The 26,957-nt window shown below is 33.2% G+C and overlaps 1 protein-coding gene across 1 annotated transcript in view; it reads right to left on the minus strand.

Moving 5' to 3' along the window:
- Positions 1-2,350: 2,350 nt before the first annotated feature.
- Positions 2,351-26,957, minus strand: part of ptprt (protein tyrosine phosphatase receptor type T) — a 216,002-nt gene continuing 191,395 nt past the window's right edge. The window contains exons 29-31 of the mRNA XM_041033529.1: positions 25,561-25,724; positions 3,936-4,071; positions 2,351-2,473 (exon numbers count right to left, since the gene is read on the minus strand). Coding sequence (XP_040889463.1) covers positions 2,420-2,473; positions 3,936-4,071; positions 25,561-25,724 — 354 coding nt within the window. The 3' untranslated portion in view covers positions 2,351-2,419. The remainder of the gene's footprint in view (positions 2,474-3,935; positions 4,072-25,560; positions 25,725-26,957) is intronic.

Raw genomic sequence — 26,957 nt, forward strand, 5'->3', positions numbered from 1 at the left:
GACTTTTGGGTTTGTCAAATTAATTTTTAAACCTGCAGGGCGGAAAGCAAATTTTAGACTTTGCAGAGGAAAAGTAAATGTGACCTGTCTCTTTGTCTTTGTGTTTCATTTAAATGAATCACAAAATCTACAAATAATGGTAGACTAGGGAAACTCTCTTGTCCCCAAGCTTCTTATTCACTGAAATCTATCCAGAGTACATCACATGAAACATAGTGTGGTTTATGGAGATGATCTAAACCAAGGAACTACAGTGAGTCTATCTCTTTTATTACCATGGGGAAAGTTTGCACTGAGGTCATTCATGTCCAGTTCTGATTTGACATTAATTTCTGAATTTTCTGAATGATCTAACTTTTAAAGAGTAACACTTAGTCTGAGGGAGGGTGAATGAAAGAAAAAAAAAAACAACAACATGGGCAGCCAACAGCTCCAAAGTCTGTTTAAATAAGTTCTATCACCCTTTGCATCCAAATTTTGTATCTTAAATCAAAGGGTACAAAATGAAAATATTTTCACAGTCACATGAACAAAGCTAAATTAAAAATACACAATTTTCACAGTCCAGTTTGAGTCCAAATCATCCAAAAATAAGAAAATACAACTCTTTACAGCTGCAAACTGCACTGCACTGAAATAAAATGTTAGGATATTGATTGATTGCATTTGCCAGCCTGTAGTTCAGGAGGGGTGGGAGTTGGGCCGGTCTTGATTTCAGTTAATAATTTATCCCAGTTTGTTCTTTGTCCTTTCAGCATTTTCAAGGCAAAGCAAGTATTCAAAACCACATTAACAAACTAGACAAAAAAGAAGTAGAATAAGTTATGTTTTGTTTTGTTTAGTTTTTTGAGCCTGTCTGTGAGAGCAGTTCACTCCACGTAAGAGATGCAGGGTGATGGGTTGGGTTGTTCGAGAGCTTAATTCCAAACTGCTTCCTCGTTGTAGGTCACTCTGGATGTGGGGGTCAGCAAAAAGCTTAATGCGCAATATGCAAAAATATATATCTGAATTTTTTTTGACAACATGTCTGAATGGACTGTTTGTAGTAAGGAATTAGTTACATACGACTTTGTTCCATACTATAATCACTTCATTGCTGAAAATGACACTGGCACAGCTTTAAAGAGTGAAAGTGTTTTGAAATGAAAACTGTTATTTGTCATGTGTCTGGTGCATGATGTTTGTCTGTTTGTTTGTTTGATTGTGGTTGTCTTATCCTATTTACAGTTAGGGTGGATGCACACTATAAGACTTTGACAAGATTGACTTTCCACCAAGCCATCTAAAGCCACTTTTTTCCAAAACTTTTTTTCTTACAGCACCAAAGAAAAAAACATGCAGAGCAGACATGATGACATCTGATCTTTGAAGGCATGATTTTTGCTTCTTATGTTTCTCTAATGCTGTTGTTATTCTTCACCGTGCACTGGACTCCACTTGTTGTAGCTTGTGACAAGCGACTTTTCCCTGTTTTAACAGTTTGTAAATATTGTCCCAGTAAGAGTGATTTTTTTTTGTAAAAAGAACATTACAAATGACTTTTCCTTGATGCAGGATGAAACTACACTGAGAATTTTTGTAACCAGCTAACAAGTATCATTAGCATTTAACATTTACACTGCAGGGATATGTATCAGGCTGTGAATTCAAAGAAAAATGCCAGAAATATTAACAAGCGTCTGTTGGATTTTGCTTTGATGCAGCTAACTGAATCCTCCTCAACAGCATCCACATTTGAGCTCAACTCAGCCAAACACTTCTCATTACGTTCTATAAATACTCTGGGGGTGGATAAATATTGGAGTCCAAAATGCAGAGTGGAGGCATCACTTGAACTTCAGCTAAATGTGAAAGTTCCCCCAAAAAAAAAAATCTTCCAGTGTGCATCCAGCCTTCAGAGGGAGACAACATTCAAGGCGTAGAATATATCTAAAAAGGAAATACTGTACAATAGTCACATCACAGCCCAGCAGAGAGTAGAGAGATAGAGAAGGAAAAAGTGGCGCTTTTTTTTTAAACATCTGATTTTGTTTTTTCAACATATCATTTTTTCTTTTTTCTTTGTACAAGCATGTAAAGTCCCCAGTGTCGCTGAAGCGAACACAAACACACAAAAATCACCAGTGTGTATGTTTGTCGCTTTTTTTTTTCTCGTCTGTACACGTTGTGTGTGTATGTAGTCACAGGCACACGTATAGATACACACGCACACACTCCAATAAGCAAGCATGCTCTCTCTTATTCACACACAGTCATGTGCACACACCCTCAAACACACACACACACACACACACACAGGCACACATGCTCACAGGGTGGGTTCAGGTCAACACAAAGCATTTTTGATCTCTGTGTTGCATTGAGAATGGCAGGCAGCATCAACGGCGAATCAGAAAAGAGAATTTTGGCCCATAGCCAATCAGAAGGAGCTGAGCGCCTCCAGAGCCACTTCATAGCAGAACTTGTACTGTTCCTGTGGAGGGACAAACAGAACAGAAAGCAAAGGTTAGTGTCTGCAAAATTATTCCTTCTTTGTTACACATTCCTGAAAAAAAGATTCAGACGTGAGTACTTGTTTAAATTTTAATTATTTTCAGCACCTCAAATTTACTTTGCCTGCGCACCATCTAATGTTGGAAAATGTTCTTCTGCTTAAATTCAGTCCAAATTGTGTTTTTAAACCGATCACAATCAAATCCTCCCTTAAGCCAGTAAAGCAGTAAAGCTTTGATAAATATTGAAAATCATTATGCTCAGAAGTATAATCCTTTTACACCTACACTGTGTGTGGGGGGTGTATCAGTGATTGATCTGGTTTGTGTGTCTCTGTCAGACACACATACCACAAACAGCGGTGTGAGAAAGTGTGTGAATCCTTTAAAATGTTCTACATTTTCACATAGAGCTGACCTAAACCGTGACCAGATCCTCATCATAGTCCTAGATAAAGAGAAGTCAAGTAAACAAGTAACTAGATAGATCGATTTTTGACTTTGCTGGTTGGCGGACTTCTTTGAATAAATTCTCTTCTGCTTTAATCGTTCTTTGGTTGGCTGGTGTGTGTTTACAGTGATTGTCTTGCTTGAAGATACTTTCTGTTGAGCTTCAGTTCAGGGTACAGCGCTGGTACAATGCTGAATACATAGTTCCACCAACAACGGCAAGTCGTCCTGGTCCAGAGGCAGCAAGCAACCCCAACCCATGACACTGCCACCACCGTGTTTCACAGAAGGATGAGGTTGTGATGAGGTCCTTTTGCTGAAATGCAGCGTTTGCTTTTAGCCAAACCTGACTCTTCTTCTTTGAGCCAAAAACATTCAGCAACTGTGTTGAATTTTTGTAACCTCCAGTCTGTTTAAGAACCACAACCTTTGCTCAGAAACCTCTTTTGATCTACGCATGATACACCTCTATAAATCTGCGTGATGAAGATCAGACTTTTATAATAATTCAGTGAATAACTGAAAAAAGTATTAGAATTTTTGTGTTTATTGTTTAACTGGATTCTTTTAGTCTAGTCTTAGGATTTAGATAAGGATCTGGTCTTAACTCAGCTGTCTGTAGAAATACAAAACATTATAAAGGGTTCACAAACTTTCTGGCACCCCTGTCCTTCAGTGTGATGAACAAATCGAACATTTCTTTAGTAAGGAGATGAGAAAGGTGTTGAGACACCTGCTACCTGTGTGTACAGTACAAACATTTAGAGTTTCGACTGGACTTCTGGGTAAATGTATGGTTGAATATGCGGTTATATACCACTGGCTGTTGTTTAGTCTCAATTCAGCTTGTATTTACTAAAAACAACACATTTTAAGAGAGACTCTAACTTGTCAGACCTCATCAGAAGTTTCCCTCCATTGTCATAACCACCTGCAAACTGTTTCATCATCATCTTCTGATAAAATATGAGTCTGTGTGTTGTGAATCCTCACCATGGTCTCCACCATATTAGTTTTGTTGTTCCTCAGTGTTTTGACAGTGTGGAAAACATCCACGATGTTCTGCTGCTGGATCATCTCATTGATGCTGCAGATGGCACAGAACGTTCCAGAACGCCCTCCGCCGGTACTGCAGAGGAGGAGGAAGGAGGGAGGACAGAAGATACTCATCATTAAACAAAATCATCATCATCATCATCCAGGTTAGCCAAAATCATCAGGCTTGTCATAGAAGGAGAAAGAAAATAGAAAAAAGCAAGAGCCGTGGATAGCATGAGAGATGAAGGGAAAATGGAAAAAGGAATAGAATTAAAAAAAGGAAAGCAAGAATGGAAAAATCGACCTCTATTATTTTTAGACCAGCTGCTTTGAAGTCCAACAAGTCAGAGATGCTCACTCCCCTCTTTTACAGAACCGCAGGAAGTTGCTTTTTGCCTTTTATCACCCTGGGAACTCTGCTTTTTAAAATGTGTTTATGATGAAATTTAATGTTTCCTTTCAGGCATTTCATTTTTTTTTCTTCAGAGTTTATGCTCCTGCCTCTGCTTTGTTGCAGCTTGTGTGTTGAGATTGATTTTGTCAGCCCATAAACCCTGAACTGACAAAAACTTTTTTAACAGATTTTAATAAAACGTAATAGGACAGGTTATGAGAGGCAAGATTTGTATGTTTGTCATGAAATTTCATGGCATTTAAGTGTTCTTATACCTTATATGGGTTAAATGACTCAAAAGTTGAACCACAAAAAGAGAATAACACCCAAATATTAACTAGTTTTCTAATAGAAGGATTAAGCTGCTAAAAAATACAAATAAATGCAGGTTCCCGAGGCATCAAATCTGGGACATTAGAAGACTTTTTTTTAAATCCTGCCCAAAAGAAAAACAAGTACAACAATGAAAATTGAGGAAATGCTGAATGAGAAAGAGAAAGAGAATGACAGGAAGTGACAGGCTGAACATGCCGTACAAAGACCCCTGTCACTACATGGAGAAAAAGAATAAGAGATCTACTAATGGATTTAAGACATTTGAATACATTTCTTCAACTTAAATTGGACTTTTTGTAGACTTTATGGAGAGATTAACTTGCTCTAATGGACAAAGGCGCAGTGACGCAAACATTTGTGTGTTTACTGGCTATATGCCCCAATCAGCAGTCAGTGCTCTGCCAGTCAGAAGTGAGACCACCCACCATGAAAAGAGCTCCAGACTCTCCCGTCTCACCTGGTTCCAGCTGAATTCCTTCAGTATTCAGACTGAATAAAATATTAAGGCACTGAGAGGTAGAGTGGCAGCAGTCACAAAAATCACCCACTGTCTACCTGCTCTGCATTAGCAATGCCAGGACCACCACGGTTTGCTCTCCAATCAGGGTGGCTTAGATGGTGTCGGATTGGTGCTCGGTTTTCCTGATTTCATTAACTTTCTTGTTGAGCGCCTATAATTTAATGTAGTGAAGTAGTCATTCATTTAAGTAGTAAAGAAGGTTAAAATGAATAATTGAAAATATTTATTATTCCAAAAATGTTTCACTATGCCAATGTTGAAAACATTTTTAGCTCAGAACCTCTCAAAACACAGTGATAGACCCATGAACCAGTCATCTTCATGCTGTTCATGTGTAAATATGTAAATATGTAAATCGTTTTTGGAATTGGACCCAACACCTCAGGTTCATTACACTGGGTTTGGATATACTATAAATATTTGAGACTTTCATTTTTTAGGTGCTTGCTTCAGTTCAAATGAGAGCAAATACGTTTTAAGTCAGTGCTGTGAGATAAATCGTAATATTATGAACCTGTTTACTTAAGAACAATCAGCAAACCCAATAAAACCAAGACTCAGGTGGTAGGGAGGGTCAAGGCAAAAGAACTGTAGTACAAGAGATGTTTGGTAGGTTATTAACGTCAGTATCTGAGCGTTCAATCAAAACAGGTACCAGCTTATTGTCAAAGACACAGGCATACAACTAAAGCTGAAGAAAATTTAACTGGAAAGCCATTTCTTACATCTACAATCATTATTTTTGCACTGCTAGCTCACAGGTTTATTGTATGAAAATTGTATATTTATAAAACATGTCTGTTAGTAACTGCTGTAAGTTTCACCAGAGAACAGTCGATTATGAACCTTTTGGTTTGGTACTTGGTTAGTGGTGATGGAAAAACAAACTGTAATCTAAAGGTTCATTTACACAAAGCAGAAAATTGTCTTTTTATTTATTTTCTCGTCCTGAAATTGCCATAAACTCATATGTGCACAGCGTGTTGTGGATGCAGACTACATGATGAAGACTGTTTCTCCACCTAAAACAAGGTGCCAAACTCCATTGGAAGAGAAACCAAAAACGAAAAGTGAGATTATTAACAACACTATCTGTCGTACACATTCACAGTTTAAAGATTCACTTCCCTATTTAACCGATTGCACTTTCCACAGTGCCGCACACTGTGTAATGATGGATTAGTACCAACATTACAGGTGTGCTCACTTTCAGTTCTACCTCCAAATAAAGTGCTTTAGATAATAAACTGCTGGCTTGTTTACAAGCCACTTGTTAATTTGGTGACTGCAATCAATAGAAATCTACAAACATTTGAAAATAAGATCCAAGTCATAATGCACTGGTGTCATTTTTTTAAATGTCTGAGTGTTAGAAAACTGGTTAAGGCTAAAATAATTTTCTGAAAACCTTTAACTGTGACATGGTAAATTGAAAATTCAAATCTGCTTAACACCCCCAAACTAATTCAGTGTCACACTGCTGTCTGTTTTCAGGTGATCTCCTCTTTTTTTGTGGTGGTAAAACAGATTTCTCTCACTTTTCTTATATGCAGCTCATATTTTTTATCATTCCCAATGGTTCAGGTAGAATATGGAGGGGAATCACCTTACTTGGTGATTCCCCTCAATTTCAGAACCTGCATCAAAGATTCTGAGAAAGCAATGTGACATTAAATGTAGCTGGTTAAGTAGTGAGGGAGATGTACTTGGAGCCAACATTACTCCAGATATGAGCTGCTATGTTCTGGGAATATCTTACGGATCTGCCAGGACAAGACAGCTCAATATTTTTGTTGATCTCCTCAATCTAAAATACGTATTTATATGCAGTATGTTTAAATTAATGAAAGCACAGAGCGATGGCTGTGTTATGTGCACTGCTTATCACAACTGGGGTTCCCTCAGTGTGATCTGCTGAAAATGAGACGTGTTCAGCATTAAAGACCCATCAGACTCAAACCTCTAGGACAAGTGAAGAGCAGAAAAATAATCAATTTCACCAGCTACTGATTGAACCATCATGTTTCTCCTTATCTCTGGTATTACGGAGTCTGTGAAATCAATAGCTGGGCTGATTAGCCAGTGTAGCTGTCTTCAACCACAAGCAGAGAAAGCTTACATCTCCATCACTCACATTTAGTGGGGTTGAACATGACAGACGGGGTTGCTGGTGATTGTAACAAAAAAAAAAAAAACTGCTCCCAAATTATTGTTTTTGTCTTGTACACCATTATAATTTTATTGCAAAATGACAGATGTACTTTTAAGAACTTTATTTTGTGCAATTTGCCTTTTTCATACAGGTCAGAGTGAAATGTATGAAGTTGACTGTGAGTGGCAGACTCATACGAGTTGAGGGCCAAATGACAGGTTTTAACCACTGATTCTGTATTTACTGAGTTAAGATTCACTGGTCATTTTACAGCATATTTACCCAGCAGCAGTGATAACGGCTCAAGCTGTTTGCTTCAGTGACAAACTGTTCAGGCCTTACAGCTAAATTATTATTTTTTTTTTAATATTTAGTGAGCAGGTTGTGATTCAGCAGTTGGGAATATATTGATTGATACATGATGATGATGAATATATTTTTAAAAAATAATATAAAGAATGTAAAATGTCTACAGAAATGCCTACAATCTATAAAAATGTGCAAGGATATACAATTCAAAAAACGAATGAATATGATGAATTAATTTCAGAAATGTGTTTGTTCTTAGAGTTAGTTTGAACCATAACAGCCTGTAATTCTCACACTCTCTAACACATACAGAGATAGAAAACACTGAAAAGCAAACAACTTCGCAGAAGCTAGAAGAAACAAATCAATGCCAATTCTGATTGGCCCAATGAGCTGTGACAGAGGAAGCTGATTGGATGAGCATCACTGATGTGCTTAAGGCAATGTTTGGAGTGTCTCTGTATGTGTTATTGATAGTGAAGTTCCTTGTAATCTCTTATATATAGATTTTATAGCTTCTGTTTCCCTCCCTCATTATCAGCTTCATTTGTTCTGCTCAGATAGGAAGTGTATGGAGCTGAGTAGTGTTTGTGTACTTGGGTACAAACACAGGCATTTGTACAAATGTACATGAGTCTGTGTGTGTAATAAGTATTGTTAAGGCCCATTTAAAAGATCTTTGGTAAAAACAGAAATGATAGCAATGCAGCATAGCAAAGAGTATCATAACTCTACATCTCTGAAACCTATGAATAATAAAAAGAAGAAGAAGAAGAAGAGAAAAAAAAGAAGAAGAAGAACAACAACAACAAGAATACTTAACATATGAAGGCCGATGTATCAACCTACACCAGTGATCATCAACTGGTGGCCCATGGACTACATCTGGCTCACCACAGCTTTCCATCCGGCCCCCCAGCACATTATCAAAATCAGAAAATATGAGGGGGAAAACAGGTACAGTTTGTAAATATAGCTATTACAATGACTCAAAAACTACTGAAATTGAGCTAATTTAGCAGGAAAAAAAGTCTAATCCTAATTTTGGCATATTTTGATGGCTTAGTATACTATGACGTTTTTTTATGACATTTTGAGGTCTTACTAAAATATGACGTTTTCTGGCATATTTTGACACCTTACCCCCCATTACATGTTTTATGACATTTTGAGATCTTACTAAAATATGACTTTTTTCATATTTTGAAGCCTTACTATACTATGATGTTTTTCATTACATTTTCAAACTTTGTTATAGTATGAATGTTTTTCATGGCATTTTCAAAACTTACGATACTATGAGGATTTTCATGACATTTTGAAGCCTTACTATGCTATCAGTTTTTTTCATATTTTGAAGCCTTACAATACTGTCATGTTTTTCATGACATTTTGATACCATACTATACCATGATGTTTTTCATGAGATTTTGATACCTTGCTGTACTATGATGTTTTTCTATACTATGACCATTTTTATGACATTTGGAGGCCAAACAAAAATTTGACTTTTTTTGGCCGATTTTGACGCCTTACTATACTATGACCATTTTTATGACATTTTGAGGCCGTTCTGAAAAATGACTTTTTATACTATGACTGTTTTTCATTACATTTTCAAGCCTAACTATACTATGACGTTTTTTATGACATTTTGAGGTCAAAAAAAATTTTGACTTTTTTTGGCTGAAAAAAGAGCCTTACTATACCATGAAGTTTTTTATGACATTTTGAGGTGAAAAAAAATTTTGACTTTTTTTGGCCGATTTTGGCGCCTTACTATACTATGACGTTTTTTATGACATTTTCAGGTCAAAATTTTTTTTGACTTTTTTTGGCCGAGAAAAAAAAGCCTTACTATACTATGACGTTTTTTATGACATTTTGAGGCCAAACAAAAATTTGACTTTTTTTGGCCGATTTTGACGCCTTACTATACTATGACCATTTTTATGACATTTTGAGGCCGTTCTGAAAAATGACTTTTTATACTATGACTGTTTTTCATTGCATTTTCAAGCCTAACTATACTATGACGTTTTTTATGACATTTTGAGGTCAAAAAAAATTTTGACTTTTTTTGGTCGAAAAAAACGCCTTACTATACTATGACGTTTTTTATGACATTTTGAGGTCAAAAAAAATTTTGACATTTTTTGGCCCATTCTGACGCCTTACTATACTATGACGTTTTTTATGACATTTTGAGGTCAAAAAAAATTTTGACTTTTTTTGGCCCATTCTGACGCCTTACTATACTATGACGTTTTTTATGACATTTTGAGGTCAAAAAAAATTGTGACTTTTTTTGGCCTATTTTGACGCCTTACTATACTATGACGTTTTTTATGACATTTTGAGGTCAAAAAAAATTTTGACTTTTTTGGCCCATTTTGACGCCTTACTATACTATGACGATTTTTATGACATTTTGAGGTCAAAAAAAATTTTGACTTTTTTTGGTCGAAAAAAACGCCTTACTATACTATGATGTTTTTTATGACATTTTGAGGTCAAAAAAAATTTTGACATTTTTTGGTCGAAAAAAACGCCTTACTATACTATGACGTTTTTTATGACATTTTGAGGTCAAAAAATTTTTTGACTTTTTTTGGTCGAAAAAAAACGCCTTACTATACTATGATGTTTTTTATGACATTTTGAGGTCAAAAAAAATTTTGACATTTTTTGGCCGAAAAAAAAACCTTACTATACTATGACGTTTTTTATGACATTTTGCGGTCAAAATTTTTTTTGACTTTTTTTGGCCCATTTTGACGCCTTACTATACTATGACGTTTTTTATGACATTTTGAGGTCAAAAAAAATTTTGACTTTTTTTGGCCTATTTTGACGCCTTACTATACTATGACGTTTTTTATGACATTTTGAGGTCAAAAAAAATTGTGACATTTTTTGGCCGAAAAAAACGCCTTACTATACTATGACGTTTTTTATGACATTTTGAGGTCAAAATTTTTTTTGACTTTTTTTGGCCAATTTTGACGCCTTACTATACTATGACGTTTTTTATGACATTTTGCGGTCAAAATTTTTTTTGACTTTTTTTGGCCCATTTTGACGCCTTACTATACTATGACGTTTTTTATGACATTTTGAGGTCAAAAAAAATTTTGACTTTTTTTGGTCGAAAAAAACGCCTTACTATACTATGATGTTTTTTATGACATTTTGAGGTCAAAAAAAATTTTGACTTTTTTTGGTCGAAAAAAACGCCTTACTATACTATGATGTTTTTTATGACATTTTGAGGTCAAAAAAAATTTTGACATTTTTTGGTCGAAAAAAACGCCTTACTATACTATGACGTTTTTTATGACATTTTGAGGTCAAAAATTTTTTTGACTTTTTTTGGTCGAAAAAAACGCCTTACTATACTATGATGTTTTTTATGACATTTTGAGGTCAAAAAAAATTTTGACATTTTTTGGCCCATTCTGACGCCTTACTATACTATGACGTTTTTTATGACATTTTGCGGTCAAAATTTTTTTTGACTTTTTTTGGTCGAAAAAAACGCCTTACTATACTATGACGTTTTTTATGACATTTTGAGGTCAAAAAAAATTTTGACTTTTTTTGGTCGAAAAAAACGCCTTACTATACTATGATGTTTTTTATGACATTTTGAGGTCAAAAAAAATTTTGACATTTTTTGGTCGAAAAAAACGCCTTACTATACTATGACGTTTTTTATGACATTTTGAGGTCAAAAAATTTTTTGACTTTTTTTGGTCGAAAAAAACGCCTTACTATACTATGACGTTTTTTATGACATTTTGAGGTCAAAAAAAATTTCACTTTTTTTAGCCAATTTTGACGCCTTACTATACTATGACGTTTTTTATGACATTTTGAGGTCAAAAAAAATTTTGACTTTTTTTGGCCCATTTTGACGGCTTACTATACTATGACGTTTTTTATGACATTTTGCGGTCAAAATTTTTTTTGACTTTTTTTGGTCGAAAAAAAACGCCTTACTATACTATGACGTTTTTTATGACATTTTGAGGTCAAAAAAATTTTTGACTTTTTTTGGTCGAAAAAAACGCCTTACTATACTATGACGTTTTTTATGACATTTTGAGGTCAAAAAATTTTTTGACTTTTTTTGGTCGAAAAAAACGCCTTACTATACTATGATGTTTTTTATGACATTTTGAGGTCAAAAAATTTTTTGACTTTTTTTGGTCGAAAAAAAACGCCTTACTATACTATGATGTTTTTTATGACATTTTGAGGTCAAAAAAAATTTTGACATTTTTTGGCCCATTCTGACGCCTTACTATACTATGACGTTTTTTATGACATTTTGAGGTCAAAAAAATTTTTGACATTTTTTGGCCGAAAAAAACGCCTTACTATACTATGACGTTTTTTATGACATTTTGAGGTCAAAATTTTTTTTGACTTTTTTTTGCCGATTTTGACGCCTTACTATACTATGACGTTTTTTATGACATTTTGCGGTCAAAATTTTTTTTGACTTTTTTTGGCCCATTTTGACGCCTTACTATACTATGACGTTTTTTATGACATTTTGAGGTCAAAAAAAATTTTGACTTTTTTTGGTCGAAAAAAACGCCTTACTATACTATGACGTTTTTTATGACATTTTGAGGTCAAAAAAAATTTTGACTTTTTTTGGCCAATTTTGACGCCTTACTATACTATGACGTTTTTTATGACATTTTGCGGTCAAAATTTTTTTTGACTTTTTTTGGCCCATTTTGACGCCTTACTATACTATGACGTTTTTTATGACATTTTGAGGTCAAAAAAAATTTTGACTTTTTTTGGTCGAAAAAAACGCCTTACTATACTATGACGTTTTTTATGACATTTTGCGGTCAAAATTTTTTTTGACTTTTTTTGGCCCATTTTGACGCCTTACTATACTATGACGTTTTTTATGACATTTTGAGGTCAAAAAAATTTTTGACTTTTTTTGGTCGAAAAAAACGCCTTACTATACTATGACGTTTTTTATGACATTTTGAGGTCAAAAAAATTTTTGACTTTTTTTGGTCGAAAAAAACGCCTTACTATACTATGATGTTTTTTATGACATTTTGAGGTCAAAAAAAATTTTGACATTTTTTGGTCGAAAAAAAACGCCTTACTATACTATGACGTTTTTTATGACATTTTGAGGTCAAAAAATTTTTTGCCTTTTTTTGGTCGAAAAAAACGCCTTACTATACTATGATGTTTTTTATGACATTTTGAGGTCAAAAAAAATTTTGACATTTTTTGGCCCATTCTGACGCCTTACTATACTATGACGTTTTTTATGACATTTTGAGGTCAAAAAAAATTTTGACTTTTTTTGGCCCATTTTGACGCCTTACTATACTATGACGATTTTTATGACATTTTGAGGTCAAAAAAAATTTTGACTTTTTTTGGTCGAAAAAAACGCCTTACTATACTATGATGTTTTTTATGACATTTTGAGGTCAAAAAAAATTTTGACATTTTTTGGTCGAAAAAAACGCCTTACTATACTATGACGTTTTTTATGACATTTTGAGGTCAAAAAATTTTTTGACTTTTTTTGGTCGAAAAAAACCGCCTTACTATACTATGACGTTTTTTATGACATTTTGAGGTCAAAAAAATTTTTGACATTTTTTGGCCGAAAAAAACGCCTTACTATACTATGACGTTTTTTATGACATTTTGAGGTCAAAATTTTTTTTGACTTTTTTTGGCCAATTTTGACGCCTTACTGTACTATGACGTTTTTTATGACATTTTGAGGTCAAAAAAAATTGTGACTTTTTTTGGCCAATTTTGACGCCTTACTATACTATGATGTTTTTTATGACATTTTGAGGTCAAAAAAAATTGTGACTTTTTTTGGCCCATTTTGACAGCTTACTATACTATGACGTTTTTTATGACATTTTGCGGTCAAAATTTTTTTTGACTTTTTTTGGCCCATTTTGACGCCTTACTATACTATGACGTTTTTTATGACATTTTGAGGTCAAAAAAATTTTTGACTTTTTTTGGTCGAAAAAAACGCCTTACTATACTATGACGTTTTTTATGACATTTTGAGGTCAAAAAATTTTTTGACTTTTTTTGGTCGAAAAAAACGCCTTACTATACTATGATGTTTTTTATGACATTTTGAGGTCAAAAAATTTTTTGACTTTTTTTGGTCGAAAAAAAACGCCTTACTATACTATGATGTTTTTTATGACATTTTGAGGTCAAAAAAAATTTTGACTTTTTTTGGCCCATTCTGACGCCTTACTATACTATGACGTTTTTTATGACATTTTGAGGTCAAAAAAAATTGTGACTTTTTTTGGCCTATTTTGACGCCTTACTATACTATGACGTTTTTTATGACATTTTGAGGTCAAAAAAAATTTTGACTTTTTTTGGCCCATTTTGACGCCTTACTATACTATGACGATTTTTATGACATTTTGAGGTCAAAAAAAATTTTGACTTTTTTTGGTCGAAAAAAACGCCTTACTATACTATGATGTTTTTTATGACATTTTGAGGTCAAAAAAATTTTTGACATTTTTTGGTCGAAAAAAACGCCTTACTATACTATGACGTTTTTTATGACATTTTGAGGTCAAAAAAAATTTTGACATTTTTTGGTCGAAAAAAACGCCTTACTATACTATGACGTTTTTTATGACATTTTGAGGTCAAAAAATTTTTTGACTTTTTTTGGTCGAAAAAAACGCCTTACTATACTATGATGTTTTTTATGACATTTTGAGGTCAAAAAAATTTTTGACATTTTTTGGCCGAAAAAAACGCCTTACTATACTATGACGTTTTTTATGACATTTTGAGGTCAAAATTTTTTTTGACTTTTTTTGGCCCATTTTGACGCCTTACTATACTATGACGTTTTTTATGACATTTTGAGGTCAAAAAAAATTTTGACATTTTTTGGTCGAAAAAAACGCCTTACTATACTATGACGTTTTTTATGACATTTTGAGGTCAAAAAAAATTTTGACTTTTTTTGGTCGAAAAAAACGCCTTACTATACTATGATGTTTTTTATGACATTTTGAGGTCAAAAAAAATTTTGACTTTTTTTGGTCGAAAAAAACGCCTTACTATACTATGACGTTTTTTATGACATTTTGAGGTCAAAAAAATTTTTGACTTTTTTTGGTCGAAAAAAACGCCTTACTATACTATGACGTTTTTTATGACATTTTGAGGTCAAAAAAAATTTTGACTTTTTTTGGTCGAAAAAAACGCCTTACTATACTATGACGTTTTTTATGACATTTTGAGGTCAAAAAAAATTTTGACTTTTTTTGGTCGAAAAAAACGCCTTACTATACTATGATGTTTTTTATGACATTTTGAGGTCAAAAAAAATTGTGACTTTTTTTGGCCAATTTTGACGCCTTACTATACTATGACGTTTTTTATGACATTTTGAGGTCAAAAAAAATTTTGACTTTTTTTGGCCCATTCTGACGCCTTACTATACTATGACGTTTTTTATGACATTTTGAGGTCAAAAAAAATTGTGACTTTTTTTGGCCTATTTTGACGCCTTACTATACTATGACGTTTTTTATGACATTTTGAGGTCAAAAAAAATTTTGACTTTTTTTGGCCCATTTTGACGCCTTACTATACTATGACGATTTTTATGACATTTTGAGGTCAAAAAAAATTTTGACTTTTTTTGGTCGAAAAAAACGCCTTACTATACTATGATGTTTTTTATGACATTTTGAGGTCAAAAAAAATTTTGACATTTTTTGGTCGAAAAAAACGCCTTACTATACTATGACGTTTTTTATGACATTTTGAGGTCAAAAAATTTTTTGACTTTTTTTGGTCGAAAAAAAACGCCTTACTATACTATGATGTTTTTTATGACATTTTGAGGTCAAAAAAAATTTTGACATTTTTTGGCCGAAAAAAACGCCTTACTATACTATGACGTTTTTTATGACATTTTGAGGTCAAAATTTTTTTTGACTTTTTTTGGCCCATTTTGACGCCTTACTATACTATGACGTTTTTTATGACATTTTGAGGTCAAAAAAATTTTTGACTTTTTTTGGCCCATTTTGACGCCTTACTATACTATGACGATTTTTATGACATTTTGAGGTCAAAAAAAATTTTGACTTTTTTTGGTCGAAAAAAACGCCTTACTATACTATGATGTTTTTTATGACATTTTGAGGTCAAAAAAAATTTTGACATTTTTTGGTCGAAAAAAACGCCTTACTATACTATGACGTTTTTTATGACATTTTGAGGTCAAAAAATTTTTTGACTTTTTTTGGTCGAAAAAAAACGCCTTACTATACTATGATGTTTTTTATGACATTTTGAGGTCAAAAAAAATTTTGACATTTTTTGGCCGAAAAAAACGCCTTACTATACTATGACGTTTTTTATGACATTTTGAGGTCAAAATTTTTTTTGACTTTTTTTGGCCAATTTTGACGCCTTACTGTACTATGACGTTTTTTATGACATTTTGAGGTCAAAAAAAATTGTGACTTTTTTTGGCCAATTTTGACGCCTTACTATACTATGACGTTTTTTATGACATTTTGAGGTCAAAAAAAATTTTGACTTTTTTTGGCCCATTTTGACGGCTTACTATACTATGACGTTTTTTATGACATTTTGCGGTCAAAATTTTTTTTGACTTTTTTTGGCCCATTTTGACGCCTTACTATACTATGACGTTTTTTATGACATTTTGAGGTCAAAAAAATTTTTGACTTTTTTTGGTCGAAAAAAACGCCTTACTATACTATGACGTTTTTTATGACATTTTGAGGTCAAAAAATTTTTTGACTTTTTTTGGTCGAAAAAAACGCCTTACTATACTATGACGTTTTTTATGACATTTTGAGGTCAAAAAATTTTTTGACTTTTTTTGGTCGAAAAAAACGCCTTACTATACTATGATGTTTTTTATGACATTTTGAGGTCAAAAAAAATTTTGACATTTTTTGGCCCATTCTGACGCCTTACTATACTATGACGTTTTTTATGACATTTTGAGGTCAAAAAAAATTTTGACTTTTTTTGGCCCATTTTGACGCCTTACTATACTATGACGTTTTTTATGACATTTTGCGGTCAAAATTTTTTTTGACTTTTTTTGGCCCATTTTGACGCCTTACTGTACTATGACGTTTTTTATGACATTTTGAGGTAAAAAAAAATTGTGACTTTTTTTGGCCAATTTTGACGCCTTACTATACTATGACGTTTTTTATGACATTTTGAGGTCAAAAAAAATTTTGACTTTTTTTGGCCCATTTTGACGGCTTACTATACTATGACGTTTTTTATGACATTTTGCGGTCAAAATTTTTTTTGACTTTTTTTGGCCCATTTTGACGGCTTACTATACTATGACGTTTTTTATGACATTTTGAGGTCAAAAAAAATTTTGACTTTTTTTGGTCGAAAAAAACGCCTTACTATACTATGACGTTTTTTATGACATTTTGAGGTCAAAAAAAATTTTGACTTTTTTTGGTCGAAAAAAACGCCTTACTATACTATGATGTTTTTTATGACATTTTGAGGTCAAAAAAAATTTTGACATTTTTTGGTCGAAAAAAACGCCTTACTATACTATGACGTTTTTTATGACATTTTGAGGTCAAAAAATTTTTTGACTTTTTTTGGTCGAAAAAAACGCCTTACTATACTATGATGTTTTTTATGACATTTTGAGGTCAAAAAAAAATTTTGACATTTTTTGGCCCATTCTGACGCCTTACTATACTATGACGTTTTTTATGACATTTTGAGGTCAAAAAAAATTTTGACTTTTTTTGGCCCATTCTGACGCCTTACTATACTATGACGTTTTTTATGACATTTTGAGGTCAAAAAAAATTGTGACTTTTTTTGGCCTATTTTGACGCCTTACTATACTATGACGTTTTTTATGACATTTTGAGGTCAAAAAAATTTTTGACTTTTTTTGGCCCATTTTGACGCCTTACTATACTATGACGATTTTTATGACATTTTGAGGTCAAAAAAATGTTTGACTTTTTTTGGTCGAAAAAAACGCCTTACTATACTATGATGTTTTTTATGACATTTTGAGGTCAAAAAAAATTTTGACATTTTTTGGTCGAAAAAAACGACTTACTATACTATGACGTTTTTTATGACATTTTGAGGTCAAAAAATTTTTTGACTTTTTTTGGTCGAAAAAAAACGCCTTACTATACTATGATGTTTTTTATGACATTTTGAGGTCAAAAAAAATTTTGACATTTTTTGGCCGAAAAAAACGCCTTACTATACTATGACGTTTTTTATGACATTTTGAGGTCAAAATTTTTTTTGACTTTTTTTGGCCAATTTTGACGCCTTACTATACTATGACGTTTTTTATGACATTTTGAGGTCAAAAAAAATTGTGACTTTTTTTGGCCAATTTTGACGCCTTACTATACTATGACGTTTTTTATGACATTTTGAGGTCAAAAAAAATTGTGACATTTTTTGGCCGAAAAAAACGCCTTACTATACTATGACGTTTTTTATGACATTTTGAGGTCAAAATTTTTTTTGACTTTTTTTGGCCAATTTTGACGCCTTACTATACTATGACGTTTTTTATGACATTTTGAGGTCAAAAAAAATTGTGACTTTTTTTGGCCAATTTTGACGCCTTACTATACTATGACGTTTTTTATGACATTTTGAGGTCAAAAAAAATTTTGACATTTTTTGGCCGAAAAAAACGCCTTACCATACTATGACGTTTTTTATGACATTTTGAGGTCAAAATTTGTTTTGACTTTTTTTGGCCAATTTTGACGCCTTACTATACTATGACGTTTTTTATGACATTTTGAGGTCAAAAAAAATTGTGACTTTTTTTGGCCAATTTTGACGCCTTACTATACTATGACGTTTTTTATGACATTTTGAGGTCAAAAAAAATTTTGACTTTTTTTGGCCCATTTTGACGCCTTACTATACTATGACGTTTTTTATGACATTTTGAGGTCAAAAAAAATTTTGACATTTTTTGGCCGAAAAAAACGCCTTACTATACTATGACGTTTTTTATGACATTTTGAGGTCAAAAATTTTTTTGACTTTTTTTGGTCGAAAAAAACGCCTTACTATACTATGATGTTTTTTATGACATTTTGAGGTCAAAAAAAATTTTGACATTTTTTGGCCCATTCTGACGCCTTACTATACTATGACGTTTTTTATGACATTTTGAGGTCAAAAAAATTTTTGACTTTTTTTGGCCCATTTTGACGCCTTACTATACTATGACGTTTTTTATGACATTTTGCGGTCAAAATTTTTTTTGACTTTTTTTGGCCCATTTTGACGCCTTACTATACTATGACGTTTTTTATGACATTTTGAGGTCAAAAAAAATTTTGACTTTTTTTGGTCGAAAAAAACGCCTTACTATACTATGACGTTTTTTATGACATTTTGAGGTCAAAATTTTTTTTGACTTTTTTTGGCCAATTTTGACGCCTTACTATACTATGACGTTTTTTATGACATTTTGAGGTCAAAAAAAATTGTGACTTTTTTTGGCCAATTTTGACGCCTTACTATACTATGACGTTTTTTATGACATTTTGAGGTCAAAAAAAATTGTGACTTTTTTTGGCCAATTTTGACGCCTTACTATACTATGACGTTTTTTATGACATTTTGAGGTCAAAAAAAATTTTGACATTTTTTGGCCGAAAAAAACGCCTTACTATACTATGACGTTTTTTATGACATTTTGAGGTCAAAAAAAATTTTGACATTTTTTGGCCGAAAAAAACGCCTTACCATACTATGACGTTTTTTATGACATTTTGAGGTCAAAATTTGTTTTGACTTTTTTTGGCCAATGTTGACGCCTTACTATACTATGACGTTTTTTATGACATTTTGAGGTCAAAAAAAATTGTGACTTTTTTTGGCCAATTTTGACGCCTTACTATACTATGACGTTTTTTATGACATTTTGAGGTCAAAAAAAATTTTGACATTTTTTGGCCGAAAAAAACGCCTTACTATACTATGACGTTTTTTATGACATTTTGAGGTCAAAAATTTTTTTGACTTTTTTTGGCCCATTTTGACGCCTTACTACACTATGACGTTTTTTATGACATTTTGAGGTCAAAAAAATTTTTGACTTTTTTTGGTCGAAAAAAACGCCTTACTATACTATGACGTTTTTTATGACATTTTGAGGTCAAAAATTTTTTTGACTTTTTTTGGTCGAAAAAAACGCCTTACTATACTATGATGTTTTTTATGACATTCTGAGGTCAAAAAAAATTTTGACATTTTTTGGCCGAAAAAAACGCCTTACTATACTATGACGTTTTTTATGACATTTTGAGGTCAAAAAAAATTTTTGACTTTTTTTGGCCCATTCTGACGCCTTACTATACTATGACGTTTTTTATGACATTTTGAGGTCAAAAAATTTTTTGACTTTTTTTGGCCCATTTTGACGCCTTACTATACTATGACGTTTTTTATGACATTTTGAGGTCAAAAAAAATTTTGACTTTTTTTGGTCGAAAAAACGCCTTACTATACTATGACGTTTTTTATGACATTTTGAGGTCAAAATTTTTTTTGACTTTTTTTGGCCAATTTTGACGCCTTACTATACTATGACGTTTTTTATGACATTTTGAGGTCAAAAAAAATTGTGACTTTTTTTGGCCAATTTTGACGCCTTACTATACTATGACGTTTTTTATGACATTTTGAGGTCAAAAAAAATTTTGACATTTTTTGGCCGAAAAAAACGCCTTACTATACTATGACGTTTTTTATGACATTTTGAGGTCAAAATTTTTTTTGACTTTTTTTGGCCAATTTTGACGCCTTACTATACTATGACGTTTTTTATGACATTTTGAGGTCAAAAATTTTTTTGACTTTTTTTGGTCGAAAAAAACGCCTTACTATACTATGATGTTTTTTATGACATTCTGAGGTCAAAAAAAATTTTGACATTTTTTGGCCGAAAAAAACGCCTTACTATACTATGACGTTTTTTATGACATTTTGAGGTCAAAAAAAATTTTTGACTTTTTTTGGCCCATTCTGACGCCTTACTATACTATGACGTTTTTTATGACATTTTGAGGTCAAAAAATTTTTTGACTTTTTTTGGCCCATTTTGACGCCTTACTATACTATGACGTTTTTTATGACATTTTGAGGTCAAAAAAAATTTTGACTTTTTTTGGTCGAAAAAACGCCTTACTATACTATGACGTTTTTTATGACATTTTGAGGTCAAAATTTTTTTTGACTTTTTTTGGCCAATTTTGACGCCTTACTATACTATGACGTTTTTTATGACATTTTGAGGTCAAAAAAAATTGTGACTTTTTTTGGCCAATTTTGACGCCTTACTATACTATGACGTTTTTTATGACATTTTGAGGTCAAAAAAAATTTTGACATTTTTTGGCCGAAAAAAACGCCTTACTATACTATGACGTTTTTTATGACATTTTGAGGTCAAAATTTTTTTTGACTTTTTTTGGCCAATTTTGACGCCTTACTATACTATGACGTTTTTTATGACATTTTGAGGTCAAAAAATTTTTTGACTTTTTTTGGTCGAAAAAAACGCCTTACTATACTATGATGTTTTTTATGACACTTTGAGGTCAAAAAAATTTTTGACATTTTTTGGCCGAAAAAAACGCCTTACTATACTATGACGTTTTTTATGACATTTTGAGGTCAAAAAAAAATTTTGACTTTTTTTGGCCCATTCTGACGCCTTACTATACTATGACGTTTTTTATGACATTTTGAGGTCAAAAAAAATTTTAACTTTTTTTGGCCCATTTTGACGCCTTACTATACTATGACGTTTTTTATGACATTTTGAGGTCAAAAAAAATTTTGACTTTTTTTGGTCGAAAAAAACGCCTTACTATACTATGATGTTTTTTATGACATTTTGAGGTCAAAAAAAATTTTGACATTTTTTGGCCGAAAAAAACGCCTTACTATACTATGACGTTTTTTATGACATTTTGAGGTCAAAATTTTTTTTGACTTTTTTTGGCCAATTTTGACGCCTTACTATACTATGACGTTTTTTATGACATTTTGAGGTAAAAAAAAATTGTGACTTTTTTTGGCCAATTTTGACGCCTTACTATACTATGACGTTTTTTATGACATTTTGAGGTCAAAAAAAATTTTGACATTTTTTGGCCCATTCTGACGCCTTACTATACTATGACGTTTTCTATGACATTTTGAGGTCAAAATTTTTTTTGACTTTTTTTGGCCGAAAAAAACGCCTTACTATACTATGATGTTTTTTATGACATTTTGAGGTCAAAAAAATTTTTGACATTTTGAGGTCAAAAAAAATGTTGAATTTTTTTGGCCGAAAAAAACGCCTTACTATATTATGACGTTTTTTATGACATTTTGAGGTCAAAAAAAATTTTGACTTTTTTTGGCCGAAAAAAACGCCTTACTATACTATGACGTTTTTTATGACATTTTGAGGTCAAAATTTTTTTTGACTTTTGGCCGATTTTGACGCCTTACTATACTATGACGTTTTTTATGACATTTTGAGGTCAAAAAAAATTTTGACTTTTTTTGGCCGAAAAAAACGCCTTACTATACTATGACGTTTTTTATGACATTTTGAGGTCAAATTTTTTTTTGACTTTTTTTGGCCCATTTTGATGCCTTACTATACTATGACGTTTTTTATGACATTTTGAGGTCAAAAAAATTTTTGACTTTTTTTGGCTGAAAAAAACGCCTTACTATACTATGACGTTTTATATGAAATTTTCAGGTCAAAATTTTTTTTGACTTTTCTTGGCCGATTTTGACGCCTTACTATACTATGACGTTTTTTATGACATTTTGAGGTCAAAAAAAATTGTGACTTTTTTTGGCCAATTTTGACGCCTTACTATACTATGACGTTTTTTATGACATTTTGAGGTCAAAAAAAATTTTGACTTTTTTTGGCCCATTTTGACGCCTTACTATACTATGACGTTTTTCATGACATTTTGAGGTCAAAATTTTTTTTGACTTTTTTTGGCCCATTTTGACGCCTTACTATACTATGACGTTTTTTATGACATTTTGAGGTCAAAAAAAATTTTGACTTTTTTTGGCCCATTCTGACGCCTTACTATACTATGACGTTTTTTATGACATTTTGAGGTCAAAAAATTTTTTGACTTTTTTTGGCCGAAAAAAATGCCTTACTATACTATGACGTTTTTTATGACATTTTGAGGTCAAAATTTTTTTTGACTTTTTTTGGCCCATTTTGACGCCTTACTATACTATGATGTTTTTTATGACATTTTGAAGTCAAAAAAAATTTTGACTTTTTTTGCCCGATTTTGACGCCTTACTACACTATGACCATTTTTATGACATTTTGAGGTCGTTCTGAAAAATGACTTTTTTTGGCCGATTTTGACGCTTTAGTATACTATGACCATTTTTATGACATTTTGAGGCCGTCCTGAAAAATGACTTTTTTTGGCCGATTTTGACGCCTTACTATACTATGACCATTTTTATGACATTTTGAGGCCAAAAACAATTTTTTAAAATATTTTTTAACCCTTACTACGCTATTAGTTTTTTCCATATATTGAAGTCTTGCTATACTTTGAGTTTTTTATGACATTTTGAAGCTTTATTATAGTATGATTTTTTTTTTCATATTTTTAAGACTTACTGTACTATGACATTTTTCATGACATTTTGAAGCCTTACTACACTATCATTTTTTGTTCATATTTTGAAGCCTTGCTATACTATGACATTTTTTATGACTTTTTGAAGCCTTACTACACCATGAGTTTTTTTTCACATCTTAAAGCCTTACTATAGTATGAGTTTTCTTTTTCATATTTTGAAGCCTTACTATAGTATGAGTCTTTTATTCAATTTTGAATCCTTATTACGCTAAGAGTTATTATTTAAAACCCCCAGTTTTGCGCACAGTACACTTTGGTATATGATGCAGTGAAGCACATTTACATCACAGTAAATGCGCTTTACTTTGATTGAGTCTTTAGTTTGCTCTGCTCACCACACCCCAGTGTTTGCCAGTCATGGCAGGAGCACCATCCGTGACAATCAGATTGATTTTTTCCAGTGACAATCCATGCTTTTGAAAGAGCCCCTCCAGCTTTTCAAACATAAAATCACCTGTGGTGTTGCCTTCCAGTGGAATCAGTGCCAGCAGCTCCTCTCTAAAACACTGTCCATCAAAATATCTGACAAAAACTCACAACTGGGAAATGTCAGTATTGTCGGTCGACTCGTCAATGGCCAGCAAAATGTATTTGGTGACTTGACTCCATCAATAAGTTGCTGGACATCCTCAGCCAACACATGGATGCTGAGGCTGGCAGTTGCAGCAGAAAGCTGCACTTGTTTAACAGACATGATTATCCTATCCATAGATTTGTCCGTTGTTAGTTCCTCCAGAACAGTGACCATGCACTCCTTTTAAACCTCAGCATTGGTAAACGGCTTGTTATGCTTGACAAGCACCCATACAGCCTGCAGAGATGCACTTATTGCTCTTTCTTGTTCAGTCAAAGTTCTTTGAATTATTCCGCTAGCACGAAGATATCCTGATTTCAAAGTGTCAATTTTTCTTTGACGGACATCTGACTGCTCAGGATATGACACCTTGAAATTTGCATGCTTTGTTTCATGGCGATGTCTCAGATTGTATTCTTTTGAAACAGCGACAGTTTCACTGCAAATGAGCAGGCATGATAAAAATATACTTATCAGTCCATTCTGCATTAAAGCAACAGTTTTCTGCGTCAACTTTACGCTTCAGGCTCTTTGAGAGTGCCATTTTGCTTCTCTGAGAATCAAAACTATTTCTTCACCAATCAAAACACAGCTTTTTTGTGTCAATCTCAGTGATGGATGACCCAACAGGCCGAGAAATATGTACCTTAAACATCTCAATCGACCCCTTGTGGCTGGTGGCGGTAGAAGTGATGGAGACTGATCTTACAACAAACTGCATATATCTTGGAGGAGGATTGAAATATCAAAACAAAAATATGTTGGTCAAACCAAAGCATGTATGTATGTACAGTATGTAAATAACTATGTATTTATTTAACTTTACTTAATTATATTTTTGTTTTAAAGTCCAGCCCCCACAGCACCTGTGAAAAAACAAGCTAGCCCCCAAACAAATTTAGTGGATGACCCCTGACCTACACTATACAGAACAATAAAAAAAAACCATAAGGTCTAGCTCTTTTAAATTCATGTCATGTAACATTAAGAAGAGGAATAGGCTAACATGAGATAAAAAGGTGACACCATTAGATATCAGGCCTGCAAAACACAAGGGAGGGAAGATGGGTTTGATACAAGGTGGGAAGGGCAAAATTTTACACACAAATAGGATCATCCCAAAAACGATCAAATAAGGGAAAAAGGGGCATGATCAGACATGCCCTTTGGTCTGAAACATACCTGAAATTTACAATATAAAAATGATGAACAGATGGTGAAAGTTAGCTTTTCTGCACAATTGATGTCTGTATTGAAGAATAAAGCTCTATTGAATCAACATCTATGGTCTCCAGTGTTTGGAATTGACTCTGTGTTTTTTCCTTTAAAAGCAGAATTGAACACTTAGAAATTTTTTGGAAGAAAAAGACTTGGAGCAAAAGAGTAAGGTGTGGGGACTCAGCTGGACTTTGACTCAGCTTCAACTGGCCTACAGCCTGGCTGGGTCTACAGCCTGGCCTGTAAATCCACATCACTGTGCGTGTGTGTGTGTGAATGTTGAACTCACAGGCAGTGTACCACAGTCCTCCCATCTCCTCCATCATACTGCTCCTGCCACTTAGCCAGCCTCCTGACCAGCTGGAGGATAGAGCGCTTAGAGAGAGGTGTGTCCCTGTAGGCTGGCCAGCCAATGAACTGGAAGTGCTGCACCAGACGGTAACCGTCCTGTGGCTGAGGAAAGAGGTGTGACAATAAGGATTTTTATCACCATTGCTGTCATCACCACAATCAACACAATGCAGTAAATCCATGGGGAATATAAAAGTGGGTAAACACCCTCGAAAGGCATCAGAACAATATGCAATTTTTTTTCTTTTCTGCTGTGTAGAGTCATAAAGCAGAACCTCTGAATCTGCATCTAAAATGCCTTGTGAAGCCCCCAGTGGAAAGGCCAGCATGTCAGTATTTAATTATTTCTAGAGTTGATTTTGGCAATGTCTAAGATGTGCTTTATGAAGCTCCAGACGCTTTGATTGTTGATCCAGAAGTCTGTATCTGAACCTTGCTGAACTAAGCTATGATTTATGTATTTTGGCCAAGTCAGAGCAAGAAATCAAGGCCCCATGATCACCTAATCTGGCACAGTGGAAATCTTAGAAGACATAAATGTTGTGTAGTCAGAAGGCTGTGGTAAATTCAGTAGGACTTTTTACAAATAAGATCAAAAATCTGTATTTAGAAGCTGCAAGTCCTCTCAGTGGTGGTCTCATTTTGACAGACTCAAATCATACATAAAGCACATTTTATGTGTTAGCAGGCCATTGTGCTACAATTAGTTCTTGTTTCCGAACAAAATATCTTTTCAAAAGAAATGGGATTGGACACAACAAAGCCAACACTTTATAATGTTTAATTCAATTTCATGGCAGATAAAATGTTTTCAGCTGTCTGGCCTGAGGTGTTTGGCATCCACCACCTAAAATACCAAAACCCGCCATCACTGTCAGACTGATTTACTGCTAGGTTTGCCAGACACGCATATGCACATTGACATTTAGACACACAACCAAGCAGATATAGTAGTATCTAGTTTCTGTTTTCCTCCAAATCCTTCCCTCTCCTTCCATCTTACCTGTCTTCCCATTTCTCATTCTCTTTCCTTCCTTTGCTTCCTTAATCCGTTTCCTCCTTTTTCCCATCTCTCCACTTCACCCATCTCCCCTTCCAATCAGCTGCTCTTTCAAACTGTTTCTTAGCCCCATTTTTTCCCTTCACCCCATTTCTTTCTCTAAATCTGTCACTCTGTTTTCCTTTCGCCCCTTTTTTTAATTTGCTCCTTACTTGTATATTTCCTCTTCCCTTTCTTAAACCTTTTCTCTTCCCTCACTCTTTCACCATCTCCTTCTTCATTTGATGGCTTAGTGGTTGGTGGTACAGACTCAGCTAAGCTGGAGCTGCTCTCAC

The sequence above is a fragment of the Toxotes jaculatrix genome, chromosome 3 (genome assembly GCF_017976425.1).
Source record: "Toxotes jaculatrix isolate fToxJac2 chromosome 3, fToxJac2.pri, whole genome shotgun sequence".
Classification (NCBI taxonomy): domain Eukaryota; kingdom Metazoa; phylum Chordata; class Actinopteri; family Toxotidae; genus Toxotes; species Toxotes jaculatrix.